The sequence below is a fragment of the Aplysia californica genome, unplaced genomic scaffold (assembly GCF_000002075.1).
Source record: "Aplysia californica isolate F4 #8 unplaced genomic scaffold, AplCal3.0 scaffold00122, whole genome shotgun sequence".
Lineage (NCBI taxonomy): Eukaryota > Metazoa > Mollusca > Gastropoda > Aplysiida > Aplysiidae > Aplysia > Aplysia californica.
The window spans coordinates 423,899-437,870 of NW_004797392.1; the positions used below are offsets into that span (position 1 = coordinate 423,899).

Below are 13,972 nucleotides of genomic sequence, written 5' to 3' on the forward strand. Positions count from 1 at the left end.
GACAGGCGGGTGGAAGCTAAGCCCATCTCCTAAATGATCTAAATTTTGTCGATGGGAGAGTAAAAATATCTACTTTGGATTTAATTTGATTGTTTGGTCAGCTTTGTCTAACAAGAACAATGAAATAAAAACTGCTGTATGGGCCACCTGTATAGGACAATTGCCTGTACTAACGACCACTCACCATTTCCCCCTTGTGTGCTTTTCTTTTATTTTACAGACGGCCTGTCTTAGACGGCCACTCCTCTCCTCGACAACAATTTCGATTGTATATTTATTGTATAGTTATTTAGTTTGTGAGGGAGGGGGGTGTCACTCCAACTCCAATCCGAGAAAAATATCAACCATTAAAGGATTATCTGCAAATGTTTTAGGTAGAATGTAGTGCAAAATAGAGAGTTTGGATGTCAAATCCTTGTATTGCCCTAAAAAAACAATTTCCAGTCCAACCCTGGGGTATTTTCTATGGCATCTGCAAATGTTATGCCTTTTTAAATGGAGGATTGTACGTCAAGCAGGACACATTATGGAAAAGGGGGGGGGGGGTACTCCAAATGCAACGTATGTGGGTGGGGGGGGGGGGTACTGGATTGGTTTGCTACCTCTTTCCGATCAGACATTTGTTGTCTTTATCTCCCCGCTTTCTTTTCTTTCTATGTTACTCTCTACTAACTCTTCTCTGATCATCAGCACTTAAATGACGTATTTGTGTTGCAAGTGCTGTAAAAACTCTTTTAAAAGTGAAGACATACAAAGAAAAGGAGAGAAAATGATGATAGATATTTGCTAGGAAATAAGGGAGCAAATCACTCCGGAGCAGCCACCAGCCACCCACATACTGCTGTTGCTCAAAAATGGTCAGCTGCACATTTATATGAAACTTACTTTGTACTGGTGTATGTTATTTATAGTATATGTGTGCGTAATGTAAAGTGATATAATCCACCCTTCCTTATGTGGATGTGTCTATGTATGTATGTATATATGTATGTGAGCACACATGTTTATATGTTTTTACATTAAAGGTCCCATGTTCTTTTTTCTCCTCTTTCTACAGTGTCGTGAATTTGTGAAAGCCGGTGCACTTAAGGGCAACAACCCAGCAGATGTGGTCCAGTCATGCGACATCACCTTCACCTGTGTGGCCGATTCCACCGCAGTTCGAGACGTGAGGGTTTTTATGATACTATCACAGCGGTTTTACTTGCTCAATGTTAAGTCATATGGTTTTTATACCTTGCACATGATGTATTTTTACTCCTTGTTCAGCCTGAAGTCTGTAGTGCTATGAGCCAAGTGAGCCTGAGGAAGACTGTGGGGGGGGGGGTTCAGATACATATACAAGCAAGAGGGCAGGAAGTAAAAGAAAAAATGGAATGAAAAGATATAAACAGTTGAGAGTTGTATGTAGACATGTGTGTGTATACAATGGATTCCACTAAAACGAAAACGGTTAGTCAGAGAGAAGCTATAAACTGAAAAAATAATAGAATCCCCACTATTTCAGGAATCTCTTTAAACCGAAAACACGACTAGTCCAAAGAAAATCCAGCAGTCCCTCAGATTTCGGTTTAAGCAGACTCCAATGTTATATATGAGGCGTCGTGGTGAAATCAGGTGCTCGTCAAAATAATTAAATCCGAGACATCAGCATTTTTCGGGCAGTTTAGAAATTTTTTTCGAATGTTTGTTTTTTGGCTCAACACTTTGTACGTCCATTCAAAAACACTTTTATGTGTGGACTATTTGTAAAAATGTTGATTCAAGGCACAGCAAATGTAATTTGCAGTTTCCAAGGACTCATAAGCTATGGAAGTCACCAAACTATGGCCACCATTTTTTCGCTAATTTTACCTCTGAAACCAGGCAACCACACCTTCTTTAATCACAAATATCTCAACTTCTATTCAAGATAAATGGATAATTTTTTCACTGAAAGCAAAGCAAATGAACAAACATTAAGGTGATATCAATAACTTCATATGCCCCAAAATTGACGAGCGCCTGATTCCACTGCGTCACGACACATATACAGTGAAAACTGCTTGAGATAACCTATGATTGTCAAGGAGAAAAACAATTGTCTTAGATAGATAATGTCATAATTATAGAAAAACACAAGGGGGGAAGTGGTTGTTTGTATATAGGGGATTGTCTTGGGCTGGTGGCCATAAAAGCAATCTGAATTCTAATACGTGTAGGCTCTGTGTGTCTGAGCAAGTGTATTAGGATCCAATTAAGAATTTCCATCCAAACATTTTCAGAGGCGCTATAATGTAATGGAGAAAATGTATCCTTCCCTGACCAGGTTGGCCTTTACAGGCAGGGTTGAAGTCCACCTTCTGAAGCATCTAACCTGTCAGTGGGAACGTAAAACAAAAGACAGCTCAGAATAAGCTATTGGTAATTGTGAGGCAGTCCGGTGAAATCGGGCGCTCCTCAAAATAATAAAATTGAAGAAACTGGCCATTTTTATCAAATTTTTGTTTTTTGGCTTAATACCAGAGTTGTCCAATTAAGAACACTTTTGTGGGTAGGTTTTACTGAAAAATGTTGATTAAAAGCACAAAAGATGTAAGTTTTCAGTTTCTGACAATTATCAAGTTATGGAAATAACCAAACTTTGGCGGCCATTTCAATCTCAAATATCTCAACTTCTATTCAAGACAGATGAGCATTTTTTTTCACCAATAGCGAGACAACTGAACAAGCTTTAAGATGATACCAATAACTCCAAATGCCCAAAAATTGACGAGCGCTCGTCAATTTTGGGGCATATGAAGTTATTGATATCACCTTAATGTTTGTTCATTTGCTACCACGTCGTGACACAATTGAATATGACAAACTGAAAGCAATTGTCTTCAGAACTTTTTTCCTCTGACTTCCCTTCAAGAACTGTTGCTTACACTCAAGATTGCCATAAGACCCATGCCATGTTTGTTATATATTGATGTTTCACAACTCTTGGGTGGAAATAGTAGGGTATGCTCCAACAGTAGAGGACTATTAAAATAACAACTTGTATGGCTTTTGTTTTGTTTTTTATTTTGAAATGTGCATTTCTGTTAGTAATTTACGGAATAAAACCCACTTTTCTCTATTTTGTCCTCCAGATTATGTTTGGCAACATGGGTGTCCTTGATGGCATTTCCAAAGGCAAATGCTACGTAGAGATGTCAACAGTGGATGAGGAGACCGTACAGGATGTGGCTGATGTAAAGTTTTCATTTTTGTTTGTTTTCCTGTACCTTTCTCCCACATGGATATTTGTCCTGAAAAGTTGTATATATATATGCTAAGTGACTAGGGAGGTTGCCTTTCTTGCTAGTCCTAAAAAGCTACGGAGAGTGGTAATGTGAAATAGCATACTTCAGTTGGGCACAGATAATACGAACACGAAAAACTTGAAATGACGATGGCTCTTACGATTTGCTATTTCGCGACTGATATTTCTTTGATTTTTCATTATCAGTAAGCCCCAATTATGCGTGTTTCTAACACTTTGTTTAATCCTTAACATGTTTAAATTACCTGTGCCCGACTATTCCTATGAGTGAATGATTCTCTGTACTACATTTACAATCAGTCCAGTGCTTTTAGCAAGCTGGAACTAAGGAATCAGTCTAATGCTTTTGCAGGTTGGAACAAAGAAATAGTGCAGTGCAGAATTCTTACATCACTGGTAGCTTTGTGGAAATCTCTTGCTTTTTTGGTGGGGTTTTTTTTAGCGCCAGAACAAAGTGGACAGGGGCCAACTTAATAATTCTTTTTGTTGGTTGTTTTTTTTTTGGGGGGGGGGGGGGGGGGGTGGTTTAGCGCCAGAACAGAGTGGACAGGGGCCAACTTAATTATTCTTTTAGTTGTTTTTTTTTTGGGGGGGGGGGGGGTTCGTTTTTGTTTGGTTGTTTTTTTTGTTGATTTTTTTGTGAACTGTTGAAAAAAGAAGACACCCACTGAGTATAGAAGGTGTTGTTGTGGGGTCATCTTACTTCCGGTTTTGTATTTTGTACGAGTCTGATTGTTGCTTTGTTTTTTTCTCAACACTTTGTTTTACTCTTATAGTATTGATGTATTTTTGGAATTTCTTCATTTACAAAGTTATTTTTACCCTTTCCTTCCAGCAGTAGTCGCTACCTTATCATGTATGATTGACAGCTGAAAACACTAGTTTAGATTGTTCCGTAAAAAAAAATCTTTGATCTACTCAGGAGTCCCATATGGATATAAGGGTTTTGGCACTGTCAGTGTTGAACACAACTGATTTTATTGGTGTTAAGGTACAGTGAATTATGCGGCAATTTTGCTTTGTATGTTTATGAGGTAACAGTACCATTGTTCTATTCTCAGTTTCTTTCTTTTTCTTTCCTCTTTTTTTGTTTTTTTTATTATTGTTTGTGGCTGGAATGGCCTTTTGTACTTAATTGTTTTAGGTAAGAATTTTTAACTGTATGTATATATTATATGTGTACTCTTTCTTTAAACTAGAAATTGTTTCTGTTTGCATTTCAGGCCATTATGGCCCGTGGTGGCGCGTTTCTGGAAGCCCCTGTCTGCGGAAGTCGTGTGCCCGCCTTGGAAGGACAGCTTCTCATTTTGTGTTCTGGTGACCGTAAGCTCTTTGATGACTGTTATTCCTGCTTTGAGGCTATGGGAAAGCGATCGTTCTATCTTGGAAGTAAGTGTGACAAGCCTGAACATTTTTGCTTTTAAATATGTTATCAAGATAAAGAATTTTATAAATCACAGGTGTTTTCTTGTATTTTCTACTTTTAGAAAATACTGTAAAGTGTGCTTGGATTCTAGAATCGTTTTAAGAAGTCTTGCTTTAGGAGATTCTTTAGCTCTGTCCTGTCCTTAGTTATTTTTGTTTTTGTTTTCTTATATATATATGTCTTCATTAAATTATTTTTTCATGATTATTGTATTGAAAGACTTGTTATAGCTGAGTATTGTTAAAATGTTGTTTTAAGTGTTCATTTCCTGAATCTATAGGAGCTTTGTTATACTAATTTTTCTGACTGGTGTAAAAAGTACCCAAACAAACTTAAGTGGATTGTTTGTGGGACACCAACGGTAATGGGGCTGATGAAACGTCTCGTTGTGGTGATGAGGAAGACGCTGAGCCAATCAGTCAGCTTGTTGTAGTGAGTGAGTTATACCCAGTGCCCATTGGCATGATTTTGATTGTTTTTAGTAGGCGGGGCTAGACAGATTGAGGGCGCAAAGTGACCAAAATTGTGGCAAATTGTGGCACAACAAACCGATCACCCGACTTGCTGCCAAAAAAATAAACGCGAGTTTGATTTCAAGACTGCAAGTCGGGCTATCAGTTTGTATTATTATTATTATAGTTTGTATTGGAGAACGATCCCCCAGTGAGCACTGGATATTAAGCTGTTCTAGTATGACGCCGTGTCTGGTATGACTTTTTACATTCTCTGATCGGTTTCATGTTCTCCCGATGTGATCTACAGATGAGGTGGGCACAGCGACTCGCATGAAGCTCATCAACAACATGATCCTGGGCAATGTGGTGGCCAGCCTGGCAGAGGGTATGGCTCTGGCCGAAAAGCTGGGCATCGACATGGAGGACTTTGCAGAGGTGCTCTCCCTCGGGTCTCTCTCATGTCGCTCCATCAATCATAAGAGCCAAGGTGAGTCGTTTTGGGGTTCTTTTTAATCCTCTTTCTTCTGGTTCATGAAAAATATTCTTTGTGTTGATTCCTGGGGAAAAAAATGATTTCTGCTAGTTCCTGAAAAATGTTCTTTTTGCCGGTTCCTGAAAAAAAATAATTTTCTGCTCGTTCCTGAAAGAAAGTATTCTTTCTGCTGGTTCCTGAAAAAAATATTTCTGCAAGTTCCTGAAAGATATTCTTTCTGCCGATTCCTGGAAAAAAAAGTCTGCTAGTTTCTGAAAAAATATTCTTTCTTAGACCTGCATGTTTGCCGACAATCGTCTGAAATCCGACCCGCGAGCCGGCCAATGCTATCGCTAGGCTAGGCCCACCTGTATCAGTCACTGTGCGTAGTGCGAGGCCTGGCCGACTGCCAGCGCCCCCTTTTTCTCCCATCGGCTTTGTCGGCATTTTGTTTTCGTGCCAACGTCGGCGTTTCCGACATAATTGTCGGAACCTGAGTAGAAATGCGAATACGAAAAAGGACGACGACCTGAATTATCTACTTTCAGTTTCGTGCTCGAGCGGCCATTTTGAATTTCGTTTGTTGATTAATTCAATTGTTCAGATTCATTCAAGTCCGACTCACTTGTTCTAATAGAATCTAGATCTAGATTTATAGATCATTATAGACCTCAATGGAGGATTCATATTCCAATTCTATTGTGTCAAACCCTATCATAGGTTGTCCTGTAATATCATAGCTGCCACTTTCCCGCTAAATAGCGGAAACTCCGCTTCATCTAGCTTTTCCTGCTACTTTTCTCCTTACTCCGCTGGACCGCGCTCGGTTGCAAATTGCGATACTTTTTTACACGCGGAAAACACCGAACCGGGAGAGAAACGAAAACGCAGCTTGCTCATGTCCGCCCGTAGCTTTCTACTTCCGTTCTTCTAGGCCTAGCGCTAGTTTCACTTTGTTTATTGTGGAGCAACACAGTGTCGACCGGCCATCGGTTAGCACGCCGAGTTGTCATTGAAAACGGCGGAAATTCGAGAGAAATTGATGCAGAATGCAAAAATAAAAGGAGCTCCGCTTGCTGCACTTTGCGTTTTGTGCGATACAGAAATCGCGGCACTCGTGTACAATTGCGGTCCCGTTTGTTTACATGACGGCTATTGTGGCTGTTGAAGTGAATCTAGATCTAGATCTAGATAATCTATCTCTAGACATAATCTAGATTTACACATTTTTAGATATCTAGATTCTAGATCTAGATTAGATAGCCTAGGCTATAATTTTAATTCAGGTTAGATCTACACACTACAGAGGGACTAGATCTAGTAAGTTAAGTGCAAACGGGACCGCAATTGTACAGGAGTGCTCAGTACAGCGGCAAAGGTGTTGCCTCCTTCATCCAATACTGCGCGCGCTCTACATCGATGTACACGTTTAAAGTGAAAGAAATCATTTTTATAAGACACCAGCTTGCAACAAACACTGGATTTTTAGTCACCAAGTCCAAACTGTGTCAAATTGACTCAAACTCAAATGCTTATTGTTAGTCTACTTAGTGCCTTTGTTGGTTTTTGTTGTTGTTTTTTTTCAATACATTTTAATTCAGTTGCCTATGGTTAAGAAATGTTACAGTTTTCCCTTCCAAAACCGTAGGGTAGATTTTCCAGTATATATTGCCTCTGGATCTCACTGGTTTTACTCCGGCCTTCGGAGAGCACGCGTCCGCCTTCGCATGAATTTCCTCCTTTTTTGAAATTCCTGAGTGGCAGCTATGAATATTAATATTGGTAAAAACCATTTCATCAGGTGCGTGAATTATTTATTTATTTAGGCTAGAATCTAGATCTAGTCTAGATCTAGATCTAGACTCAGCTGAGTCCCTCTGTTCGGAATCGGATGCGGATTTCTAGTTCAAGGCCTATTCCTATTCACTTGTTCTACAAGATCTAGATCTAGATTTATTTAGATTACTAGATCTATATATGGAGGATTCATATTCCAATTCTATTGTGTTATTGTATTATAGCAATGTAGATGTAGGCCATATTTAAGCTCCTTGTTTGTTTTGGAGTGTGGTTTTAAAATTTTTTTTTCACTTTGGACCTTTTTACATGAGGCCTCTTGCGGGGTCTTTTTTGGGTTAGGTTTAGGTCTCTTCTTTATTGTGTTTGTTGGGGTGGCCGCTCGTTACTCTGAAGTCCTTCCTTATGACAACCACAAAAGCTCTTATTTATGGAGGGGGGGGGGGGGTCCGCAAAATTTTCAGACAATCTAGTTGAGGCTCACATGCAGGTCTACTTTCTACTGTTTCCTTTAAAAAAGATTATTTGCTGCCAGTGAGTTCTTGAAAAATTTTCTTTCTGCTGTTAGCTTGTTGACCGTCTGGGTCGGCTATCTGTGCTCTACCCATCATTTCTTATACATAGCAATACCCGCATATAGTGAACAGATTTTCATTCCCAAGGTTTTTCTTATTCAAGTATATTTTTTATATTAAGAAATGTACATTACAAAATTTTACTTTATAAGTAATGAGAAGATATCAGCGCGTCCTGCTGATTTCGCTATGTGGGTGCTCAGCTGTTTATTGCTTTGTCTCTTTTTCTATACTCCCTGCGCGCTGTTCCAGCGTGGAGAATAGCGTTCATCAAGTGTCCTCTTGTCTTTCTGCTTGGATGCATTCCTCACAGCCCAGCTTAGTTCTTTCAGGCAGCAGGGTAGAGGCAGCTGTCTTCTGGATTATCTTAAACTATTGATAGCGGTGTTCACCGAATATTAAACCTATCCGTTCGTCGTTTTCTATTCATTATTCCAAAGTTTGCCCTCTGTCAATTGTGCGATGACCAATTAATTGAATTATAGTAGCAATGGAATTAAACATTGCCAGCAATATAAAGATATGTAGGTGTAGAAATCAAACAAGACAAAATGTTGTTGAAAAAATAAAATGTTATGGGTTGTAGGCAATCTATTCGAACAGGCTCCCAAATGCTATTTTTAACCCTCTAGAATCTCTAAATTTCAATTTCTTGGGGACTTCACCCCGAACTCCCAACCGAACCCCCTGCAGAATTTTCCTTACTTTTCAGCTTCAGCTGTTAGAAGCACTGCTAGTACTGCTGATGGAAATGGACCGTGGCTACATTTTGTCTTCGCTGATCAATGATAATAATTAATCATTCCATCCTATCAAACATCTATCATCCTTATCTTTCTTTCTTTTCTGTGTATGTTAATCTTCGACACATATATGACCTATTTGTGTTGCAAGTGTCATAAAACCTTTACTAATTCTAAATGCTGAAGCCGCAAAGAAGGTTTCAGGGACTGGTTTGTTATGTAACTTGCAGACCCCTCTTTGCTACTATAATCTATTGCTCTTTGAATTTATTAAATGCTCCAAGTTTTTTTTTTTCTTTTTCACCATTCCCACTTCATCCATCATTATTTTGCTGACATGACTTGTTTAAAAATACATTGCTTTATATATGACCTTGATGTTGTTTGACGTTTGTCCTTTCAAGAATAGTAAACGTATAATAAATATATGTAATTATTATATTTCATATACTATTGTCTCTCCACATGTGCAGCTATCCTGAACGGCCGATTCGATCCTCACTTCCCCTTGCAACACCAACAGAAGGACCTTCGCTTGGTGTTAGGGCTAGGAGACAGTGTAGAGCAGCCCTTACACTTGGCTGCCGCGGCCAATGAACTGTTCAAGAAAGCCAGGCGCATGGGCTATGGGGAGGGAGACGTGGCTGCAGTATTCAAAGCTGCCAGTGAGTATTGGGTGTCGGTTGGTTTGGTTTGGTAAGAATTTTACGGTGCTCGCTACTGCGAACGGCCGTATGGCACTTGAGACGCAAGTTAATCATGTTCACTGTAGTTTGTAGCATGGTTTGGTTTTACTTTGCGAATCTAAATGGGGGGCTCTCGTGGCCTAGAGGTTAAGGTGTTTGCCTCTCATTCAAAGGTGCCGGGTTCGATTCTGGGTAGCGACCGCAAATTTTCTTCTCTAAAATTGTCTTCTTTCACCTTCTTTCCTGCTCTCTAGTAATGGTCTGTCGTCTGCTTTCGTCTCCACTTTCTACCCCCGCCCGGTCACCTCTTTGCCCCCTTCTCTGGGCTCCTAATTCTTTCTGAAGCCTTTCTACTGCTACTCCATGGCTCCTTACTGCTATCTTTCAGCCACACCCCTGATCTTCTGGTAGGAAAGATCTACACCTAACTTTCTCGGACAAGGGCGAAAAATCTCGGAGGGCCCGTGTGCAAGTTGCGCACGTTAAAGATCCCTTGGTGGTCTAAAATCGATACGGGTAGGCTCGGCCGCCACCCAGGCAAAATTCAAAATTACCTACCTACTGAAAATGTTTGGTGTGTCCCGCGCGCTCATATGACCTTATGAGGTAGTTGCAAGCGCCGTATAACACTTACCCAAAAAAAAGGAATCTAAGTGGTTCAAATATATGATAATTTACTTATAAAATTGGCTATTTATTTACAATTTTTTAAACCTGCAAGCCTCTCCAAAGTCTGGACATTCTATCAGTATGCATCTTGCGGTAAAGATCTGTATTGGGTGTAATGATTGTACTAGTGGCAACTGCCCTACATTAATAATGGCCTAACCTTTTCTTCAATGATGTATGCTCGAGAATTGTTTCTTCCCTTTTGTTTTTTTTTTTGTTTTTTCAACATCTTCTTTCTGCATTCTGAAATTGTTGTCATCCTCTCTTTTCTTTCATTGGAACCGTAGATTTTCAGACTTTTTTTTGTTTGACGGGATTTGATGGTGAAATTGTTGCGGTTGTTCTTGGTGACTTTAATTGTTTCTTTTCTTTTCTGATCCTTCTCCCTCTTCATTTGTCTCTTCCTATAGGTTCACAATTATTATGAGCAAGCCTGGGGGGGGGGGGGGGGTGGAAACTCATTAAATAATCTTCCCCACTCTGGAGTCCCTTGGTATTCCTCTCAATTGTTTTGTATTTTACTGAAACACGTAACACGTTTACCTCCCCTGCACTAGATGTGTAATCCGTGAAATTGCTTTGCACTGATGTTGTTGTTGTTGTTGTTGTTTCTTTGTGTCATGGCATTGTGGACTGGGGTGTCTGTGGACTGTCTGCCCACCCTGAGAAGAGGCCATTCATGTTGAGGATAGGAGGGTACTAGGAGTTTTCATGAGACTGGAAAGACCTAACTGCCCTGTGACCGTGTAATTCCGGTAGGGTTCACATTGCCCATTCCCCGCCACCAATGGCTACTGGCTAAGGTTTTCGACTCTTTCATGAGGTATTGGCCAAGTGGAAAAGCCATTGGATCGTCACGTCCTGGGTCGTTGTGCCTTTACTAAGAGGTTTCACGGCCAGAAAGCAAGTCAGGCATTCTGCTCGGTCCATCCCCTGCACCCAGTCACTCTCAAACTGGCTGGTACCTTCTCAGCCACAGAGGGTGTGTTGATGAAAATAGTAGAGGTGTTAGCAGAATAGACACCCACTCAAGGGAGAGTAGGGGTGTGTTAGTGAGGAGCATAGCGTCTACCACGCATCGGTGGGTTCTGCCTCCTGCACCTTGTGGGGCCACACCTGCTCCCATCCTGTTGTTTTAACCCCTCTAGGAAACGGGGGGGTTGGTTTGTTGGCGCCAACAACTCGCCATTCGCCAGAGCCGTGTCAATGAGGACAGGGACCACCACGGGTAGGTACAGTTGGCTGGATTGGGAGAAGCTGTTTGAGACGCTTAGGCATTTCTCAATATTTAAATGAGACCCATCACCAGTCCTTGATCCCCGCTTTGCACTGATGGAACAGTCATTTTCAGAGCTATGGATTCTTTATGGTAAAATTATGTTGTTTTTTTTTGTTGGCTTTAATGCAGAATTGTGATATGTTAAATGTTTTATTGTCATATCGAGGTTTTTGATTTTCTGTTTGTTTGTTGGGGTTGGGTTTTTTAAAAATCTTAATGACCTATGATTTATAGATGTTTGTTTATTGTTTCTTTCAGATGAATTCGGTGCTGACGGTGGAGATGCAACAGGATTGAACGAGAGCAGCTCCAAGTAACCTGGAAAAACAACCTGTCATCATTTTCCCCCCAGCCATTTGCATCAAGTTTTTGTTGTCATTGTCATCTGGCCTCAAGTCAAAATGATAGTCTAACACGCAATGGTCATTGACATTTTATTCATCTTTTACTTTTCTAGACACAGTTTGCATGGACTGAAATCATGATCTGACTTGACGGGACTCGACAAGCTTTGAATAAGAGCAGCTCCCAAGTAACATGGGAGAAGTCCTACTACTACCATCTTTCATTGTTCCCCATGATTTCCATCAGTTTTCATCCTCATTTTCATCTCGCCTCACGGAATCATTATGGTTGTCCCTCACACCATTGTTTGATAATGCTGTTTTATTCATCTCTCTATATAGTATAGCTCATACTCTTGTAGATTCCCTTTTGCATGGACTACACACTATTATAGGTCATGGTCATGCTTGGTATGACACGTGATGTCACTTTATTTTTAGTGTGTTTTGCTGCTCTGATTTTTTAAAATGAGGAAATGTGCAGGATTCATAGTTGCCTTTACGAGGCAAATTCGGGGGTCTCTTAGTTTTTTGGAGGTTTTTTTTGTTTTTTTTCATTATTATTGATGGTGAATAAAGACACAGTTTGTTAAGGGTACACTGTGATCTGAACTGTTTCATGAGACACAGTCAGTCAATGTATTGGAAGGGGAAGGGTACTTAAAAGGTAAGTGTAGGACCTCATGTCAGTCTTGATTTCTTTCTTTTTTTTTCTTTTCTTTTTTTTTTTTTTTTTTTTTTTTAATCTTCAGAAATAAGTATGTTGACCCGGGATAAATTATTCCTGATCAATACAAACTCTTCAATTTTAATAATGCTTAGCTTTTGGTTTACTCTGTTTTGACCTTTCGAAAGTAAACACCTCTGTTCTGAGTTTTAGTTTGGAAACTCTGTAATCATGTTTGTGCCAAGTTCCTGTTAATTCCCGCCTACTTTGTGGTGTTTTAGTATCATCTAGATCACTGACCTGGCGACAGACACATAAATTTCACATTTTCAGTACCCTTAAATCACGTATAAAGTTGTCTGTAAATAAATGCATATAATGTACTGAAGCCGAAGGAGGCTGGGTAGCTGAATAAAATCACAAATTAATAACATAAAGCCTGAAGAAATGTCTCAATATTTTATTTGGCTTTGTTTATTGGGCTTTAAATGCAAGTAGTTTGTCCGTATTATATGAGAATGAACATGGGGTGCCACTTATCTGTAAAGCTTGGTCATTCTATGTTCTGAAACATAGCTTTGTGGAGTGATTTGTGTTGGTAGGAAGGGGGGGGGGGGGGGAATAAAAGTTGAAGAATAATTCTCTTCTTTTTTATGTATAGGAGACCCTGTATTCTGTATAGTTAGTATTGTATACTCTGTTGGGTGTGTTAACAAATTAAGACAGTTAAAATTGTGCATTGTATTTAGCTCATCTTCTAGGTTAAGCAAAGCACACTGTAGGTTTCATTTTGTTCCCCTTCTGTACGTGGCTTGTCATCGAATTTCAGTTCATGTGTTTTGAGTTTAAAAATTGCCACTCAGCTGACTGATGCCATCATTTGCACACAAGCCAAGCTATCTCTGTTGCATCTGTTGTGAAATATTCTATCCAGCAAAGTACCTCATTTTTTTTTTTTTTAAAATTGCTTCAGATGTCTTTGGCTTTCTTGGTTTTAGAGCTCCATGGTGCATATTTTCAGTTTTGCTCTTTGCCTGGTAGCAATAACATTTTTTTTTCCCTCTTTTTTTTCTCCTTTATTTTCTTAGAAATTTTATGGTTGTTTTTTTGTTTTTTTTTGTTTTTTGTTTTTTTAATGCCATGAAAAGTATGTTTTCACATTTTATTAAGATGTTTGTAAAGCTCTGGCTCTATTTGTTAATGTATGCATTAATAAACGAATGACATATCCCATCTGGCTTATTTTTATCTGGAAATTACTGAGTTTGTGACTTTGAAAACTTGATCCAAAATTAAGAACAAAAATGCAGAAGCTTTTGATGCTCTGCTGTGGATATTCAAAAACAACCCCCCCCCCCCCCCTCCCCAAATCCATGGCACCTATTCTCCCTTGATTGTTTCAAATGACTATAATCTTCTGTCCACTTCTTTTCAGAAGTTGCATGGCATGAGTAAAGAAAATTTTACATAGGAAGGACCCCTATGATTTCAGGTTCTTGCTGAAATGTGAAAAATGGGAATGTGGCTACTCTTCTGCTATAAAAGGACCTAGCCACAAGAGGCTGTAATT

At 39.6% G+C, this 13,972-nt stretch overlaps 1 protein-coding gene across 1 annotated transcript in view; it reads left to right on the plus strand.

Annotated features, from left to right (window-relative positions):
* Positions 1-13,635, plus strand: part of LOC101845681 (putative oxidoreductase GLYR1) — a 52,468-nt gene extending 38,833 nt beyond the window's left edge. The window contains exons 10-15 of the mRNA XM_005096155.3: positions 1,058-1,168; positions 3,117-3,218; positions 4,513-4,678; positions 5,478-5,657; positions 9,231-9,422; positions 11,650-13,635. Of these exons, the coding sequence (XP_005096212.1) occupies positions 1,058-1,168; positions 3,117-3,218; positions 4,513-4,678; positions 5,478-5,657; positions 9,231-9,422; positions 11,650-11,708 (810 nt within the window). The 3' untranslated portion in view covers positions 11,709-13,635. The remainder of the gene's footprint in view (positions 1-1,057; positions 1,169-3,116; positions 3,219-4,512; positions 4,679-5,477; positions 5,658-9,230; positions 9,423-11,649) is intronic.
* The last annotated feature ends 337 nt before the right edge of the window (positions 13,636-13,972 follow it).